Source organism: Salvelinus alpinus, chromosome 32 (genome assembly GCF_045679555.1).
Source record: "Salvelinus alpinus chromosome 32, SLU_Salpinus.1, whole genome shotgun sequence".
In the NCBI taxonomy this organism is placed as follows: domain Eukaryota; kingdom Metazoa; phylum Chordata; class Actinopteri; order Salmoniformes; family Salmonidae; genus Salvelinus; species Salvelinus alpinus.
Genome location: NC_092117.1, coordinates 7,515,352 through 7,533,531, shown reverse-complemented (window position 1 = coordinate 7,533,531; position 18,180 = coordinate 7,515,352). Strand labels below are relative to the sequence as shown.

The 18,180-nt window shown below is 44.1% G+C and overlaps 1 protein-coding gene across 2 annotated transcripts in view; it reads left to right on the top strand.

Annotated features, from left to right (window-relative positions):
* The first annotated feature begins 2,609 nt into the window (after positions 1 to 2,609).
* kmo (kynurenine 3-monooxygenase) overlaps positions 2,610 to 18,180 on the top strand; it is a 28,783-nt gene continuing 13,212 nt past the window's right edge. The window contains exons 1-6 of one of the 2 annotated variants that reach the window (XM_071379550.1): positions 2,610 to 2,751; positions 3,355 to 3,471; positions 4,002 to 4,071; positions 4,640 to 4,737; positions 6,159 to 6,248; positions 13,897 to 13,945. In XM_071379550.1, the coding sequence (XP_071235651.1) occupies positions 3,400 to 3,471; positions 4,002 to 4,071; positions 4,640 to 4,737; positions 6,159 to 6,248; positions 13,897 to 13,945 (379 nt within the window). In that variant the 5' untranslated portion in view covers positions 2,610 to 2,751; positions 3,355 to 3,399. The remainder of the gene's footprint in view (positions 2,752 to 3,354; positions 3,472 to 4,001; positions 4,072 to 4,639; positions 4,738 to 6,158; positions 6,249 to 13,896; positions 13,946 to 18,180) is intronic. The other variant, XM_071379551.1, reaches the window with a different exon arrangement.

The following is an 18,180-nucleotide window of genomic DNA, read 5'->3' as shown; positions in this document are numbered from 1 at the left end:
ACACACAACACAGAAAACAACTACCCACAAACACAGGTGGGAAAAGGCTACCTAAGTATGGTTCTCAATCAGAGACAACGATAGACAGCTGCCTCTGATTGAGAACCACACCAGGCCAAACATATAGAACTAGACAACATAGAACACAACATAGAATGCGCACCCCAACTCACGCCCTGACCTTAGAGATCCTTTTTATGTCTCTATTTTGGTTGGTCAGGGCGTGAGTTGGGGTGGGCATTCTATGTTGTGTTCTATGTTGTCTAGTTCTATGTGTGACACTGAGACCTTGAAACTGAGATATCTTTTGTTCGTTCTCAAAACAAGGTCTGGGTGTATTGTCAAATTACAGCTACTGATTGTGAGGATTTGTACGGTCAGCCAGCTGCACGAACACAGAAATTGGTTTATAGAACAGCAAATGAATAAAACAAAGAAATTAGTTATAAAAAAAGCACAAACATTAAAATTCCATTACAATACAACATAGGAGTAGCGTCTAGACATGACAACAGAAACAGTACTGCCTGGGGAAAGAACCTAAGGGAGTGCCAGATAAAGGGGAGGTAATGAGTGAAGTAATGTAGTCCAGGTGTGCTTAATGATGAAGGACAGATTGTGTAATGATGAATGCCAGATGCACGTAATGATGGTCCCCAGCATTACGCACTCCTGCCACCATCATTACGCAGATCTGCCTTCCCCCGTCACGCGTATCAGCGATTATTGGACTCACCTGGACTCAATCACCTCTGTCATTACCTCCCCTATATCTGTCTGTTCCCCCCGCTCTGTTCCCCGCTTCAGCATTGATTGTCTTATGTCTTTGTATACCCGTGTGCTGACGCTATTCCTGTCTTGTTCCATGTCTGTTCCAATTAAATGTTTGACTCCCCGTACCTGCTTCTCTCCTCCAGCGTCGGTCCTTACAAATAGTCAATGAACAGCATTCTCACTTAGGTGTTCCTTTTGTTCAAGTGGGAAAGGGTAGTGTGGAATAATAGGGATTGCGTCATCTGTGGATCTGTTGTGGCGGCATGCGAATTGGAGTGGTCCAACGGTGTCTGGGATGTTGATGTTGATGTGAGCCATGACCAGCCTTTCAAAGCATTTCATGGCTACAGATGTGAGTGCTACGGGGCCCTACTCATTTACACAGGTTACCATGGCGTTCTTGGGCACAGGGACTATGGTGGTCTGCTTGAAGCATGTAGGTATTACAGACTGGGTCAGGGAGGTCGAAAATGTCAGTGAAGACACTTGCCAGCTGGTCGGCGCATGCTCTAATTACGTGTCCTGGTAGTCCGTCTGGCGCTGTGGCCTTGTGAATGTTAACCTACTTAAAGACATTACTCACATCGGCTATGGAGAGCATGATCACACAGTCATCTGGAAAAGCTGGTGCTCTTACGCATGGTTCAGTGTTGCTTGCCTCGAAGCGAGCATAGAAGGCATTTTGCTCGTCTGGTAGGCTTGCGTCACTGGGAAGCTCACGACTGGGTTTCCCTTTGTAATCCGTGATAGTTTGAAAGCCCTGCCACATCCGACAAATGTCAGAGCAAATGTAGTAGGATTCAGTCTTAGTCCTGTACTGACGTTTTGCCTGTTTTGTGTTTCACCTGAGTGCATAGCGGGATTTATTATAAGCGTCCGGGTTAGTGTCCCGCTCTTTGAAAGCGGCAGCTAGATTAGGTCCCTGGGGGCATTGGTAGCCATCTTACTAAATGGCCGCAGACTGTACCACATAAGTAAATAGATAAGCTATTTCAATGTATTTTGATAAGCTATTTCATGTAAGCTATTTTAAGTAAATAGAAAAGCTATTTAAAGTATTTTGGTCTATGCGATTTAACCCGGAGTGAGGTTTAAAAAATAGGCTATAGTAGAATTTGACAGTAGAGCAGACAGTTCATCTTTTCCAGTGAAGTGTGTAGGCTAGGCTACTACTGTACGTCTAAATCATAGAAATGGAATCTCATTCTAGTTTAGTGGTCTGAAAAACCTACTGTGGAATAAAGCTAAATTACGTTGTTCTGTGGGGCCGGAGTGGTGTCACACTTTTTTCCCATTCCCAGCACAGCTGATTAAACTACAGTAATTGCATTGTAAACGGAAGATCATAAATAGTTTATTATTGGAATCAGGTGTGTTAGCTGGGGCTGGGGAAAAAGTGTGACACCATTCAAATCAAATTATATTTGTCACATACACATGGTTAGCAGATGTTAATGCGAGTGTAGCGAAATGCTTGTGCTTCTAGTTCAGACAGTGCAGTAATATCTAACAAGTAGTCTAGCAATTTCCCTTACAACTACCTAATACACACAAATCTAAAGGGGTGAATGAGAATATGTACATATAAATATATGGATGAGCGATGGCCGAGCGGCAATAGATGGTATAAAATACAGTAAATACATATGAAAGGGGTAATGTAAGATGTGTAAACATTATTAAAGTGGCATTATTTAAAGTGGCATTGTTTAAAGTGACTAGTGATCCATTTATTAAAGTGGTCAGTGATTGGGTCTCAATGTAGGCAGCAGCCTCTCTGGGTTAATGATTGCTGTTTTTCAGTCTCTCGGTCCCAGCTTTGATGAACCTGTACTGACCTCGCCTTCTGGATGGTAGTGGTGTGAACAGGCAGTGGCTCGGGTGGTTGTTGTCCAACATTCAGGCCCCTGAGGACTGGAGTTGCCCATCCCTGCTCTAAGGGTCCCCGAGGAGAGGTTTGAAAACCACTGGCCTATTGTAATTTATCTTCTTTTTTTTTTTATCCCTAAGTAAAATAATACATTTTCTTTAACCCATACAGCTGGAAAAAATATTGTTCTTATGTTTGCTTGAAATGTGTGGGTGGGTGCTTTATGCTTTATGCTTACATGGCCAGTCGAGGGAACAAGAGACCCATCTTGATCGATCCCGGCGGTACAGTATGAGCAATTTCAAGCAAACCAGCATCCAACTGTTGAATTTCAGAGTAAATGTGTAATTTCCCCCAATGTCCGTAGGCATTGTTATGGACCTGTTATTTTGTTGCACAACTTTGATTAGCGATTCTGGAGCACAGTCATTTTTAAAAAAAATGTAAGTGATTTTATATGACAACAATATCCCCTATCAGATCATTCACACAGCCGTTAGTAACATGTATGTAATCCGGCAGCTCTTGTTATCTTGCTGTTTCTCTGTTTATGGGAAATTCCTCAACTCTGAACTATCTCTCTGTTTTGTTTGCATTGTGAGGAAAAGAGAAGCCGCAACGAGTTCCGGGGTCGCTCCTCTGTCAAAACCCTGGCCGTCCCCGATAAAAAACGTCAGAATTTCATTGGCTAATGCACAAATTAATTTCAGAACACTAAAAGACAAAACGGACTCTGCACAACGACATAAACTACAATGGATTATTCAACCAATGACAACAAATCAATCAGCAAGAAGAAAGTGGTGGCTGTGGTGGGAGGTGGTTTGGTAAGAAGTAAATGTTTAAGTGGATAATGTCAATGTAAATGAAAAGGGACTGTCAGTCTGCTGATATATGCTGTCATGAAAAGCTTAGCACAACAAACTATGTATCTATTTCTAAAATATATTTATTTATACTTTGTGATACTCATTCAGAACCGTTCATTTCTTGGGGTTAAAGGACAACTTTTGGCTTTGTCAATTTGCTACACTGCAGATTCACTCCTAATAGATAGTGTAAAATGCATGACTGAATAACATAGCTAACAGCATTGAGGTTGTAAACAACCAGTAGTATCATTGGTTATACGTTTCCTCGTAGGCCTTTAGAGAAACACCCTGTAAAGAGGAGTAAAGCCTACCAGTAATTGACACTTGTATTGATCTCTTCCTCGGATATCGCTTTGCAGTAACCGTGTATATTTTTTATCCATTTCCATTTTTATCACAAGCGATAACAATTGATGCTGCCTCCACCATAAACTAATGCAAAAATATGCAAGCCTTTAACAGACTCATTCAACTCTCTCTCTCAGGTCGGCGCCTTGAATGCCTGCTACTTTGCAAAAAGAGGTTTTCAAGTAGAGGTCTTTGAATCTCGAGAAGGTAAACACTTGATTATGCCACATTAAGGGGTTTCTCTGATTTTGAATAGCTACAAAGCAGTCTGCATTTATTTTGGGAAGTGTGCACTGCGTGGTCATTACAATATTCCTAACAAAGCACAATGGCTTTGTCTTGGTAGCTATCACACAGCAATCTAAACATACATTTTAGTTTCAAAATAAGTTATTACCATTGGCATATGATATATGACACTGGTTTCAAAAGCATTCACCAGATGCAGATATACTACATTTGGATTGACAAGCAGCTCAACCAGGTCACTATTCACTATTCACTTTAGCACAATTCATAGATTATACTGTATATTTTTATTATGTATATATTTCCAAAACCACTCTTTTTATGACTTTTTATGACTTATTTGTGAATATTTTTGATAAAGTGTACTGTACTTTTGAGGAGAGCTTGCAAGTAAGAATTTCACTGTACCATTTACATCCTGTGCACGTGCGAATAAACTGTGATTAGAAGGTGCTTGTGTACGTTAGATTTGAGTCTCATAATTCCTGAATGTTTGACATTTCTGTCTATCTCTGATCCTGACCAGATATCCGCCAAGCCAAAATAGTCAAGGGAAGAAGCATCAATCTAGCTCTGTCTCATAGGGGTCGCCAGGCTTTGAAGCAAGTGGGAATGGAAGACATGGTATGTTGTCCTGGTTTATCCTTCGTTGGGTACCACTGTGGGAAATCAAATGTTTTGCCTGTGGCTATGGAACCCTGACCTGTTCACCGTCATGCTACCTTGTCATGCTGTTTGCTCCAGTTTCAACTGTTCTGCCTGCGGCTATGGAACCCTGACCTGTTCACCAGATGTGCTACCTTGTCCTGGACCTGCTGTTTTCGACCTCTCTCTCTCTCTCTCTCTCTCTCTCTCTCTCTCTCTCTCTCTCTGTCTCTGTCTCTGTCTCTGTCTCTGTCTCTGTCTCTGTCTCTGTCTCTGTCTCTGTCTCTGTCTCTGTCTCTGTCTCTCTCTCTCTCTCTCTCTCTCTCTCTCTCTCTCTCGTACCTGCTGTCTTGACCTCTGAATGCTCACCTATGAAAAGACAACTGACATTTACTCCTGAGGTGATGACCTATTGCACCCTCTACAACCACTGTGATTATTATTTGACCCTGCTGGTCATCTATGAACGTTTGAACATCTTGAAGAACGATCGGGCTTTAATAGCCAGTTACTCTTATAATCTCCATCCGGCCAGAAGAGGACTGGCCACCTTTCAGCCTGGTACCTTCCTCCAGGTTTCTTCCTAGGTTCCTGCCTTTCTAGGGAGTTTTTCCTAGCCACCGTGCTTCTACATCTGCATTGGTTGCTGTTTAGGGTTTTAGGCTGGGTTTCTGTGTAAGCACTTTGTGACATCTGCTGATGTTAAAAGGGCTTTATGAATGCCTTTGATTTGATTTGAATTCCTAGTCTCAAGACCATGTAAGAGATGAAAACAGAACCAGGCAACCGCTCTTTGATTTGATTTTGATGTGTCCACAATGATGAAATATTTCAAGTGCCTGTACCCAAGCCCCATGGGTACATCTGGGCTGGGCCCCTGTACTTACAGTTCTCTAAAATGTTATATTCTGGCAACTGAGGTAAGAAATTATATTATTTTAGTGGGCACACATTTAGCGCACCAAGGGTGTTATGTATGGCTCAGTAGACACTGTGTCAGAAGGTTCTTTTACACTTCAATTACTTTTCAGCATGACAGGGTCAGGTTTGCTTCGCCAACTTTTTAAATAGAACTTCAGGGCCAGTCATGATGAGGGACAGAATGAGCTGAGGTAGCCCATATTTAGAGCAAAGAATATACACTCTCCTGAACTATGGCCAAACAGATAGATGTGTTTTAAACATTTTGCCAATCGTTGTTGGAGAACTTAGCGCTGTATTCCTTTTTCGCTAGGTTTGTCTTCACCGGGTTATTGTTGTCGATACACCTATAATGTGCATTTTGTATTCATGTTTTGATGTGTGTATTTTCTGTCAATTCTGTAATTCAGGGCTCAGCTGTAAAAGCGACCTTGGTCCATGTTTATGAGAATATCTGACCAGTTTGATTTCTCCTCCAGATTGTCTCCAAAGGAATTCCCATGCATTCCAGAATGATCCACTCTTTGAACGGGACACAGTCTCCCATTCCTTATGGCAAGAAAGGCCAGGTAATTCTGCTGCTGCAATGCCTACACACATCACACTGCAAATCCCATTAGATAGATTATTAATACATTTGACAAGCAAGACAAAGGATGGCCATTATCTTGTAAAGCAGCAGTCTGTCAGCATTTTGTATTACTGATGTATAGTTACAGTAGATTAAATGCAGACTTGATTAGAGGCTACATTTGTCACTCCCACTCTTTCTTAGTTATCACTTTGTCGCTGTAGCATAAGACGCATTATTGAATTGTGGCATGGCATTTTGGAAAAAAGGCAATGGACGCTAATCCCACTCCAATTCAAGAATGACCTATAATCAACAGTTATTATAACAGCGCTCAGCACAGATTCCAGACAAGTTGTTGTTCAAGAGAGAGACAGGCCCCTTTAGCACTCTTTCATCATAGAAAATGCATGGAGACACAAACATGGGTCACTGGCCTCAGATTTACTATCTGAATCAACAGGACCTCTTCCATCCCAACAGGACTCTGAAAATCATTACGCTTGTTTGCAACAGGAAGAAAAGGGAATGCCTCAAATGAAGCAGGCCTTTATTTCAATCCCAGAATACTTGACATTTCAAATTAACACCTGTCTTAGGTTCTTAGGGTGTGCATAGTCAGTTCAACAAATAAATGGAATCAAATTTTATTGGTCACGTACACATAAATAGTTTAGCCTAAGGTCGAGCGTCTGAACAGTTTGGGCTACACACTGATGTGACCCCCCTGTTGAAAGGCGAGGCTCTTACAAACACGTACATGTCGGTTGTTTTGCTCTAGGATGCCCACAAGCCTCAGAAGCCTTGTCTGAATGTCCCCTGGTACCAGTTGAAAAGATTAATGGAAGCATATATGGATACTGTTCAGTGCCAAAAATAAAGGGTTAAATAGATTTAAAAAAGAAATAACAAATGTTTCCTGATCTTTCTTATATCTCTCAGATATAGGACAGACACTTCAGAACAAACTTCCTTTACATTTTTTGGGGGGGACTACCTGTTGTTCCATGTAGTGAATCTGTTATTCAATGTGTTTGTAGGGGCTAATAGCAATAAGGACAAAAATAAGGTTTCATCAAATAATTGTTTTATATATATTTTATACTTCAAAATTAAAAATCAAACAGCTAAATTATCCTTGGTATAACCTTCTTAAACCAATTCCATAAACCCCATAATGTCCCCCCCCCCCCCCCCCCAAGGTACACGGCACCCCCCTTGACCTCAGAAGCCCACCGTGACCAGTACAGACATGGGTTCAAATACTATGTACTCTTTAAAATACTTTGAGCGTTTGCTTCAGCCTGCCTGGAGTGCCAGGTGGGCGGCGTTAGTACTAATAGTAATTTCAACAAGCAAGCTTAATTAAGCACAGCTAAAGTATTTAAAATGATGGTATTTGACCCCAGGTCTGGTCCATTGTTGTCCCAACACACATGTTTAGTTCTGTGTCCACGATAGATGACATGAGCTGTAATTCCGCCCCCATAGTATAAAGGTTATGCTCAGCTCAGGACAGGTACACTGCAATGTGATGATGGAGGGAGGAAATCCCTACTGTGTACACATAGCTGTGATGTGTCTGATGTTGTATAGGGTTTATCCTCTGTCTTGTTCTGTCTTGAAAGAGGAAAAACTACGATCGGTAATCCCTCTATCATTAGAAGTGGGAGGACAGGATGTCGGGAGCAATGTAGATGAGAGAAGTGAGAAACAAAAGAGAAAAGGCACAGTCAGACATAGTGTTATGCTGGTGAATGAGGACCCAAAAGCGACTTAATAGAAACAGAGTCTTTATTCCAGTCTTAAACAAAAAACGATACTCCTGGATATTATCTTAGGTAAATCCAAAACAGGAAAACTGAAATCCTCTCGTCAGTAGAGAGGAACGACTGGAGACGCGACCACAGACTGCAGGTCGCTTCGGGAAGGCACAGGCCGTAGCTGACATAGACACCTGCTCACACGCAGCATCTGAAGAAGGCAAAAACACGACAGGGCGGAACAAGGACACAGAACAGCAAACATCAAACAAGGATCCGACAAGGACAGAAGCGGAAAACAGAGGGCGAAATAGGGACTCTAATCAGAGGGCAAAATAGGGGACAGGTGTGAAAGAGTAAATGAGGTAGTTAGGAGAATGAGGAACAGCTGGGAGCAGGAACGGAACGATAGAGAGAGAGAGCGAGAGAGGGAGAGAGGGAGGGGGAGAGAGAGGGATAGAAAGAGGGAAAGAACCTAATAAGACCAGCAGAGGGAAACGAATAGAAGGGAAGCACAGGGACAAGACATGATAATCAATGACAAAACATGACAGTACCCCCCCACTCACCGAGCGCCTCCTGGCGCACTCGAGGAGGAACCCTGGCGGCAACGGAGGAAATCATCAATCAACGAACGGTCCAGCACGTCCCGAGATGGAACCCAACTCCTCTCCTCAGGACCGTAACCCTCCCAATCCACTAAGTACTGGTGACCACGTCCCCGAGAACGCATGTCCATGATCTTCCGTACCTTGTAAATAGGTGCGCCCTCGACAAGGACGGGGGGGGGGAAGGGAAGACGAACGGGGGCGCGAAGAAAAGGCTTGACACAGGAGACATGGAAGACAGGGTGGACGCGACGAAGATGTCGCGGAAGAAGCAGTCGCACAGCGACAGGATTGACGACCTGAGAGACACGGAACGGACCAATGAACCGCGGAGTCAACTTGCGAGAAGCTGTCGTAAGGGGAAGGTTACGAGTGGAAAGCCACACTCTCTGACCGCGACAATACCTAGGACTCTTAATCCTACGTTTATTGGCGGCTCTCACAGTCTGCGCCCTGTAACGGCAAAGTGCAGACCTGACCCTCCTCCAGGTGCGCTCACAACGTTGGACAAAAGCCTGAGCGGAGGGAACGCTGGACTCGGCGAGCTGGGACGAGAACAGAGGAGGCTGGTACCCAAGACTACTCTGAAACGGAGATAGCCCGGTAGCAGACGAAGGAAGCGAGTTGTGAGCGTATTCTGCCCAGGGGAGCTGTTCTGCCCAAGACGCAGGGTTTCGAAAAGAAAGGCTGCGTAATATGCGACCAATCGACTGATTGGCCCTTTCTGCTTGACCGTTAGACTGGGGATGAAACCCGGAAGAGAGACTGACGGAAGCACCAATCAAACGACAGAACTCCCTCCAAAACTGTGACGTGAATTGCGGGCCTCTGTCTGAAACGGCGTCTAACGGGAGGCCATGAATTCTGAACACATTCTCAATGATGATTTGTGCCGTCTCCTTAGCGGAAGGAAGCTTAGCGAGGGGAATGAAATGTGCCGCCTTAGAGAACCTATCGACAACCGTAAGAATCACAGTCTTCCCCGCAGACGAAGGCAGACCGGTAATAAAGTCTAAGGCGATGTGAGACCATGGTCGAGAAGGAATGGGAAGCGGTCTGAGACGACCGGCAGGAGGAGAGTTACCTGACTTAGTCTGCGCGCAGTCCGAACAAGCAGCCACGAAACGGCGCGTGTCACGCTCCTGAGTAGGCCACCAAAACCGCTGGCGAATAGAAGCAAGCGTACCCCGAACGCCGGGGTGGCCAGCTAACTTGGCAGAGTGAGCCCACTGAAGAACAGCCAGACGAGTAGAGACAGGAACGAACAGAAGGTTACTAGGACAAGCGCGCGGCGACGCAGTGTGAGTGAGTGCTTGCTTTACCTGTCTCTCAATTCCCCAGACAGTCAACCCGACAACACGCCCTTCAGGGAGAATCCCCTCGGGGTCGGTAGAAGCCACAGAAGAACTAAAGAGACGGGATAAGGCATCAGGCTTGGTGTTCTTATTTCCCGGGCGATAAGAAATCACGAACTCGAAACGAGCGAAAAACAACGCCCAACGAGCTTGACGTGCATTAAGTCGTTTGGCAGAACGGATGTACTCAAGGTTCTTATGGTCAGTCCAAACGACAAAAGGGACGGTCGCCCCCTCCAACCACTGTCGCCATTCGCCTATGGCTAAGCGGATGGCGAGCAGTTCGCGGTTACCCACATCATAGTTGCGTTCCGATGGCGACAGGCGATGAGAAAAATAAGCGCAAGGATGGACCTTATCGTCAGAATGGAAGCGCTGGGACAGAATGGCTCCCACGCCCACCTCTGAAGCGTCAACCTCGACAATGAATTGTTTAGTGACGTCAGGAGTAACAAGGATAGGAGCGGATGTAAAACGCTTCTTGAGGAGATCAAAAGCTCCCTGGGCGGAACCGGACCACTTAAAGCACGTCTTGACAGAAGTCAGAGCTGTGAGAGGGGCAGCCACTTGACCGAAATTACGAATGAAACGCCGATAGAAATTAGCGAAACCGAGAAAGCGCTGCAACTCGACACGTGACTTAGGAACGGGCCAATCGCTGACAGCCTGGACCTTAGCGGGATCCATCTGAATGCCTTCAGCGGAAATAACAGAACCGAGAAATGTGACAGAGGAGACATGAAAGGCGCACTTCTCAGCCTTCACGTAGAGACAATTCTCTAAAAGGCGCTGGAGTACACGTCGAACGTGCTGAACATGAATCTCGAGTGACGGTGAAAAAATCAGGATATCGTCAAGGTAAACGAAAACAAAGATGTTCAGCATGTCTCTCAGTACATCATTAACTAATGCCTGAAAGACAGCTGGAGCATTAGCGAGACCGAACGGCAGAACCCGGTATTCAAAATGCCCTAACGGAGTGTTAAACGCCGTTTTCCACTCGTCCCCCTCTCTGATGCGCACGAGATGGTAAGCGTTACGAAGGTCCAACTTAGTAAAGAACCTGCCTCCCTGCAGAATCTCGAAGGCTGACGACATAAGGGGAAGCGGATAACGATTCTTAACCGTTATGTCATTCAGCCCTCGATAATCCACGCAGGGGCGCAGAGTACCGTCCTTCTTCTTAACAAAAAAAAACCCCGCTCCGGCGGGAGAGGAAGGCACCACGGTACCGGCGTCGAGAGAAACAGACAGATAATCCTCGAGAGCCTTACGTTCGGGAGCCGACAGAGAGTATAGTCTACCCCGAGGGGGAGTGGTCCCCGGAAGGAGATCAATACAACAATCATACGACCGGTGAGGAGGAAGAGAGTTGGCTCTGGACCGACTGAAGACCGTGCGCAGATCATGATATTCCTCCGGCACTCCTGTCAAATCACCAGGTTCCTCCTGAGAAGAGGGGACAGAAGAAACAGGAGGGATAGCAGACATTAAACACTTCACATGACAAGAAACGCTCCAGGATAGGATAGAATTACTAGACCAATTAATAGAAGGATTATGACATACTAGCCAGGGATGACCCAAAACAACAGGTGTAAAAGGTGAACGAAAAATCAAAAAGGAAATGGTCTCACTGTGGTTACCAGATACTGTGAGGGTTAAAGGTAGTGTCTCACATCTGATACTGGGGAGAAGACTACCATCTAAGGCGAACATGGGCGTGGGCTTCCCTAACTGTCTGAGAGGAATGTCATGTTTCCGAGCCCATGCTTCGTCCATAAAACAACCCTCAGCCCCAGAGTCTATCAAGGCACTGCAGGAAGCAGCCGAACCGGTCCAGCGTAGATGGACCGACAAGGTAGTACAGGATCTTGATGGAGAGACCTGAGTAGTAGCGCTCACCAGTAGCCCTCCGCTTACTGATGAGCTCTGGCTTTTACTGGACATGACATGACAAAATGTCCAGCAGAACCGCAATAGAGGCAAAGGCGGTTGGTGATTCTCCGTTCCCTCTCCTTAGTCGAGATGCGAATACCTCCCAGCTGCATGGGCTCAGTCTCTGAGCCGGTGGGAGGAGATGGTTGAGATGCGGAGAGGGGGAACACCGTTAACGCGAGCTCTCTTCCACGAGCTCGGTGACGAAGATCTACCCGTCGTTCTATGCGGATGGCGAGTGCAATCAAAGAGTCCACGCTGGAAGGAACCTCCCGGGAAAGAATCTCATCCTTAACCTCAGCGTGGAGTCCCTCCAGAAAACGAGCGAGCAACGCCGGCTCGTTCCAGTCACTGGAGGCAGCAAGAGTGCGAAACTCTATAGAGTAATCCGTTATGGATCGATCACCTTGACATAGGGAAGCCAGGGCCCTGGAAGCCTCCTTCCCAAAAACTGAACGATCAAAAACCCGTATCATCTCCTCTTTAAAGTTCTGATAATCGTTAGAACACTCAGCCCTTGCCTCCCAGATAGCTGTGCCCCACTCCCGAGCCCGACCAGTAAGGAGTGATATGACGTAAGCGATCCGAGCTCTCTCTCTTGAGTATGTGTTGGGCTGGAGAGAGAACACAATATCACACTGGGTGAGAAAGGAGCGACACTCAGTGGGCTGCCCAGAGTAACATGGTGGGTTATTAACCCTAGGTTCCGGAGACTCGGAAGACCAGGAAGTAGCTGGTGGCACGAGACGAAGACTCTGAAACTGTCCTGAGAGGTCGGAGACCTGAGCGGCCAGGGTCTCAACGGCATAACGAGCAGCAGACAATTCCTGCTCGTGTCTGCCGAGCATTGCTCCCTGGAACTCGACGGCAGTGTTGCGAGAATCCGTAGTCGCTGGGTCCATTCTTGGTCGGATCCTTCTGTTATGCTGGTGAATGAGGACCCAAAAGCGACTTAATAGAAACAGAGTCTTTATTCCAGTCTTAAACAAAAAACGATACTCCTGGATATTATCTTAGGTAAATCCAAAACAGGAAAACTGAAATCCTCTCGTCAGTAGAGAGGAACGACTGGAGACGCGACCACAGACTGCAGGTCGCTTCGGGAAGGCACAGGCCGTAGCTGACATAGACACCTGCTCACACGCAGCATCTGAAGAAGGCAAAAACACGACAGGGCGGAACAAGGACACAGAACAGCAAACATCAAACAAGGATCCGACAAGGACAGAAGCGGAAAACAGAGGGCGAAATAGGGACTCTAATCAGAGGGCAAAATAGGGGACAGGTGTGAAAGAGTAAATGAGGTAGTTAGGAGAATGAGGAACAGCTGGGAGCAGGAACGGAACGATAGAGAGAGAGAGCGAGAGAGGGAGAGAGGGAGGGGGAGAGAGAGGGATAGAAAGAGGGAAAGAACCTAATAAGACCAGCAGAGGGAAACGAATAGAAGGGAAGCACAGGGACAAGACATGATAATCAATGACAAAACATGACACATAGAACAAAGGAATGGAAAATAATAATGGGAGGTCAGCTAGGTAGAGAATGGTGGTGGATGGAGGAGGGGAGAGGGGGGGAAATATGGTAGCTAATTATATAAGTATTTCTTCCTTCCAGGAGGAAAGAGAGGGATTTTAACCTGCCCAGTTGTTCAAGTAGTAAGGACAAGATAAAAAAGGGCACTTCCGTTCCACTAAATAATTTATCCCATGCACGCAACACTTCAAAAGGTGATTTTAATCAAAGGCTTACTCATGCTATGATCTCAGTTCTTCTTACTAGACAATAGTCAAACTCCCAGATCCTGCTCACATTTCCGTCACTGACTGTTTTTAGACTCATCGCTTCCAAATGTATTTGAAATGTCTTGTTGACTGAAGTATGCACTCTTTTTGTATTAAAAGTGGTAGTGTCAGTGTAAAAGTGTCACATTATTCTGTGTAGGCCTAGTTTAGAGTTACAGTAACATCCTGTTCTCATTTCAGTACATCCTGTCTGTCGACAGAGCCAACCTCAACAAAGAACTGTTGTCAGGTAGGAGAATGAAATTCTTTATTTCCCATGAGTCCTGGAGAGCATGTCAGAACCTCAATATTGCATGTGCTTATTGAAAAGCTGTATCCTTATCCACTCATCTTGAATGGGAAATAGGCTCACCTTGTATTATCTACCTGTATGTCCATCTGCCATTTCTAAGATAGATGATTGAGATGAAGAAAAGTTGATCTCATCTTATGTACTTGTAAAAAGTACTGTCTAAAAACTCTTTGTAAAGTTTTAGGTTAAATAGAGATATGGTGTCTTTCCACTAACAGTGCCTTCAGAATGTATTTTTTACCCCTTGACTTTTTCCACATTTTGTTGTGGTACAGCCGGAATTTAACATGGATTACGTTGAGATTTTGTTTCACTAGCCTACACACAATACCCCATAATGTCAATTTGGAATTATGTTTTTAGAAAATGTTACAAATTAATTAAACATGAAAAGCTTAAATGTCTTGAATCAATAAGTATTCAACCCCTTTTTTGGCAAGCCTTAATATGTTCAGGAGTAAAAATATGCTTAACAAGTCACATAGTAAGTTGTGTGGTGTTTAACATGATTTTTGAATGAGTACCTCATCTTTGTACCCAACACATACAATTATCTGTAAGGTCCCTCAGTCGAGCAGTGAATTTCAAACACAGATTCAACCACAAAGACCAGGGAGGTTTTTCAATGCCTCACAAAGAAGGGCACCTACTGAAAGATTTTTTAAAAAGCAGACATTGAATATCCCTTTGAGCATGGTGAAGTTATTAATTATCCTTGGGATGGTGTATCAATACACTCAGTCACTACAAAGATATAGGCGTCCTTCCTAACTCAGTTGCTGGAGAGGAAGGAAACTGCTAAGGAATTTCACCATGAGGCCAATGGTGACTTTAAAACAGTTTGAGTTTAATGGCTGTGATAGGAGAAAACTGAGGATGGATCAAGGGCGAGAAAAGAAGGAAGCCTGTACAGAATAAAAAATATTACAAAACATGCACCCTGTTTGCAATAAGGCACTAAAGTAAAACTGCAGAAAATGTGGCAAAGAAATTAACTTTGTCCTGAATACAAAGTGTTATGTTTGGGGCAAATGCAACACATCACTGAGTACCACTCTTCATATTTTCAACCATGGTGGTGGCTGCATCATGTTATGGGTATGCTTGTCATCGGTAAGGAATAGGGAGTTTTTTAGGATAAAAAGACATGGAATAGAGCTAAGCACAGGCAAAATCCCAAAGCAAATCCTGGTTCAGTCTGCTATCCAACAGACACTGGGAGACAAATTCACCTTTGAGCAGGGCAATGACCTAAAACACAAGGCCAAATATACACTGGAGTTGCTTACCAAGACAACATTGAATGTCCCTGAGTGGCCTAGCTTATATTGTACAATCTAAATGTGCAAAGCTCTTAGAGACTTGCACAGCTGTAATCACTGCCAAATGTGATGTATTGACTCAGGGGTGTGAATACTTATGTAAATTAGATATTTCTGTATTTGATTTTTTTTTTAAACATGTTTTCAACTTGTCGTTATGGGGTATTGTGTGTAGATGGGTGAGATATTTTGAATTCAGGCTGTAACACAACAAAATGTGGAATAAGTGAAACGGTGTGAATACTTTCTGAAGGTACTGTAGCTTAACCACTGACATTCTTTCAAGCAACCCTGAATTATAATACAGAAGATTTACCCTGGGTCTTATATATGTTCATGGTTCTCTTTAGACTTGGGCTGCGGTCCAAACACTTAAAAGACACACCCTCGTCCACTTACCCTCGCCTTATGCCCTTGGGGGAATCCCCGTCGCCATCTCGGAGGGCGGTCCAAATGATTAGCCAAGCAAGGGAAGTTTGCAACGTAAGCCCCTCAGCCTTCGTTTTTAGTCGGCTTTGTGAGTGTACAATTATGTTCACTCCGGGGCCTGAAACTCTGCATAATTCAATTCGCAACGATTGTACATCCGCTAAGAAAAGTCTGCGAAAACTTAAAAACAACATTAATGGAGAAGTCAACATGCAAGTATAAGTAAAAACGAATGCAAATAAGTTAGAAATTGTGCTACTAATGCACATAACGGCACAAACACGTCTCGTAAATATGTTTTTGTTTGGTTTTGGAAATTATAGAAATAAAACATTTTCCTTCTTCAGAATTTCCAGCTAGTCAGGCTAACGTTAGTTAGCTAATTAATTTGCTAGCTGGTGTTAGAGCTTTTCAAGGGCCTTTTTTTTGTCCAAAAAATATGTTTGCCATTTATTTAATGAAGCTCCACAGCCTTGGGGTAGAGATAATGGGTTAGAGAGAGCATGGTTCTTCTGACTCCAATGAGACACATGGGGTTTCCTGTAATGAGCTTTCCAATAGTCTGTTATCAACGGTAGGACAGTTTCAGGCATATTGAATAAACTCTGAAGATCAAAGGGCTTTCTGTCACCATGTCTACTAAAATGTTGTTGACATGCGCACACACGAAGCTCTATACTCATTGTTTTAGTAGACTAGTGAATGTCGTATAACAGGCTTATGTAGTCGATCCTTGCTCCCCCGAACAAAAGGTTAACATGTGAAAGTCACATAACAGCAGTCGACTGTGTTTACTGACAGTCATCAATATATGTACAAGCCTGTAGCAATGGTTTTGTAAGGTGTTGGTTTTGTAATGTTTTTGTATACTTCTTTATTATTGTATATATTTTTTAAATTGGGGGAGGGGGGTAGATCAGCTTTAATATTGCAGATAGATTGTAGCTTCCATCAATGTGATTGTCTTCATCATTTCCAATCCCCCATTCTTTTAAATACATTTTCCTAAATTATGTTCCCCTAACCCCCCCCCCCCCCCCCCACCCCCCTAATTGGAGTAAACTAATGGACAACAACACTTAGGCTTCTACTTCTAGCTTATACATACTATATACATTTTACGGACACAGTATATTTTTTACAATGGTTATCTTTTGTTTGTTTTTAGTCCCATCCTTCAGCTACCCTCAACCCTTCCCATCTATCTCTGAAGAACATCCAGTTTTCTATATCTATATATATATATTTTTTTTTTTGTGCTGTGATGGTTCACAAACGTTTTAAGCCTTTCTATTCTCATAATTTCTATAGATTGTAAATTAAAAATACACATTTTTGCTAAGAGTATTATTATATTATTGATCAATTGACTATGACTTTTTAAATCACCCAGCAGTGCTATTTGCAGATTTAGCTCCAGGTAAATGTTCCAATTTTTCAGCCATTCCTGAACCTGAGACCAAAAACAAGCTACATATGTACAGTACCAAAACAAATGATCTAATGATTCTGTCTCTTCGCAGCAAAATCTGCAGAGCAGGGATGGTTGTATCCCCTATTGGTTGCAAGAACTTTGTATAATTTTGTATATTCATTTAAATAGTTAAAATGGTGCCGGAGCAGAAGGCAGACATTTTACGTGCCCCCAACCGATTGTGTTTTTTTTGTTTGTTTATCTGCGTTGTTTGTAACCTCTTTTTTTTACTATTTTTGTACATAATGTTGCCACTACCATCTCTTATGACCGAAAATAACTACTAGACATCAGGACTGCGATTACTCACCACGGACTAGCAGAATCCTTTTTCTTCTTTCACGACTCTGACGAGCCCGAGGCGGAGGATATACGGCTCCCTGGGGAATAGGCCCCGACCCCAGTGATCTGCGTGAAGAGGAGGTGGAGAAAGAGAGGCCGGAGGGCGGGCTGCCTTCTGAGGAGTAGGAGGCGATCGAATAAACCCCCACTTCCCTCAATTATGCTCGCAAACATGCAATCTTTGGACAATAAAATGGACGAGTTATTGGGAAGATTAAACTACCAACGGGACATTAAAAACTGTAACATCTTATGCTTCACGGAGTCGTGGCTGAACGACGACAATATCAACATACAGCTGGCTGGTTATACACTGTACCGGCAGGATAGAACAGCGGCGTCTGGTAAGACATGGGGCGGCGGTCTATGTATTTTTGTTAACAACAGCTGGTGCACGATATCTAAGGAAGTCTCGAGCCATTGCTCGCCTGAGGTAGAGTTTCTCATGATAAGCTGCAGACCACATTACCTACCGAGAGAGTTTTAAGCTAAGGACCCTGGGACTAAACACCTCCCTCTGCAACTGGATCCTGTACTTCCTGACGGGCCGCCCCCAGGTGGTAAGGATAGGTAACAACACATCCGCCACGCTGATCCTCAACACA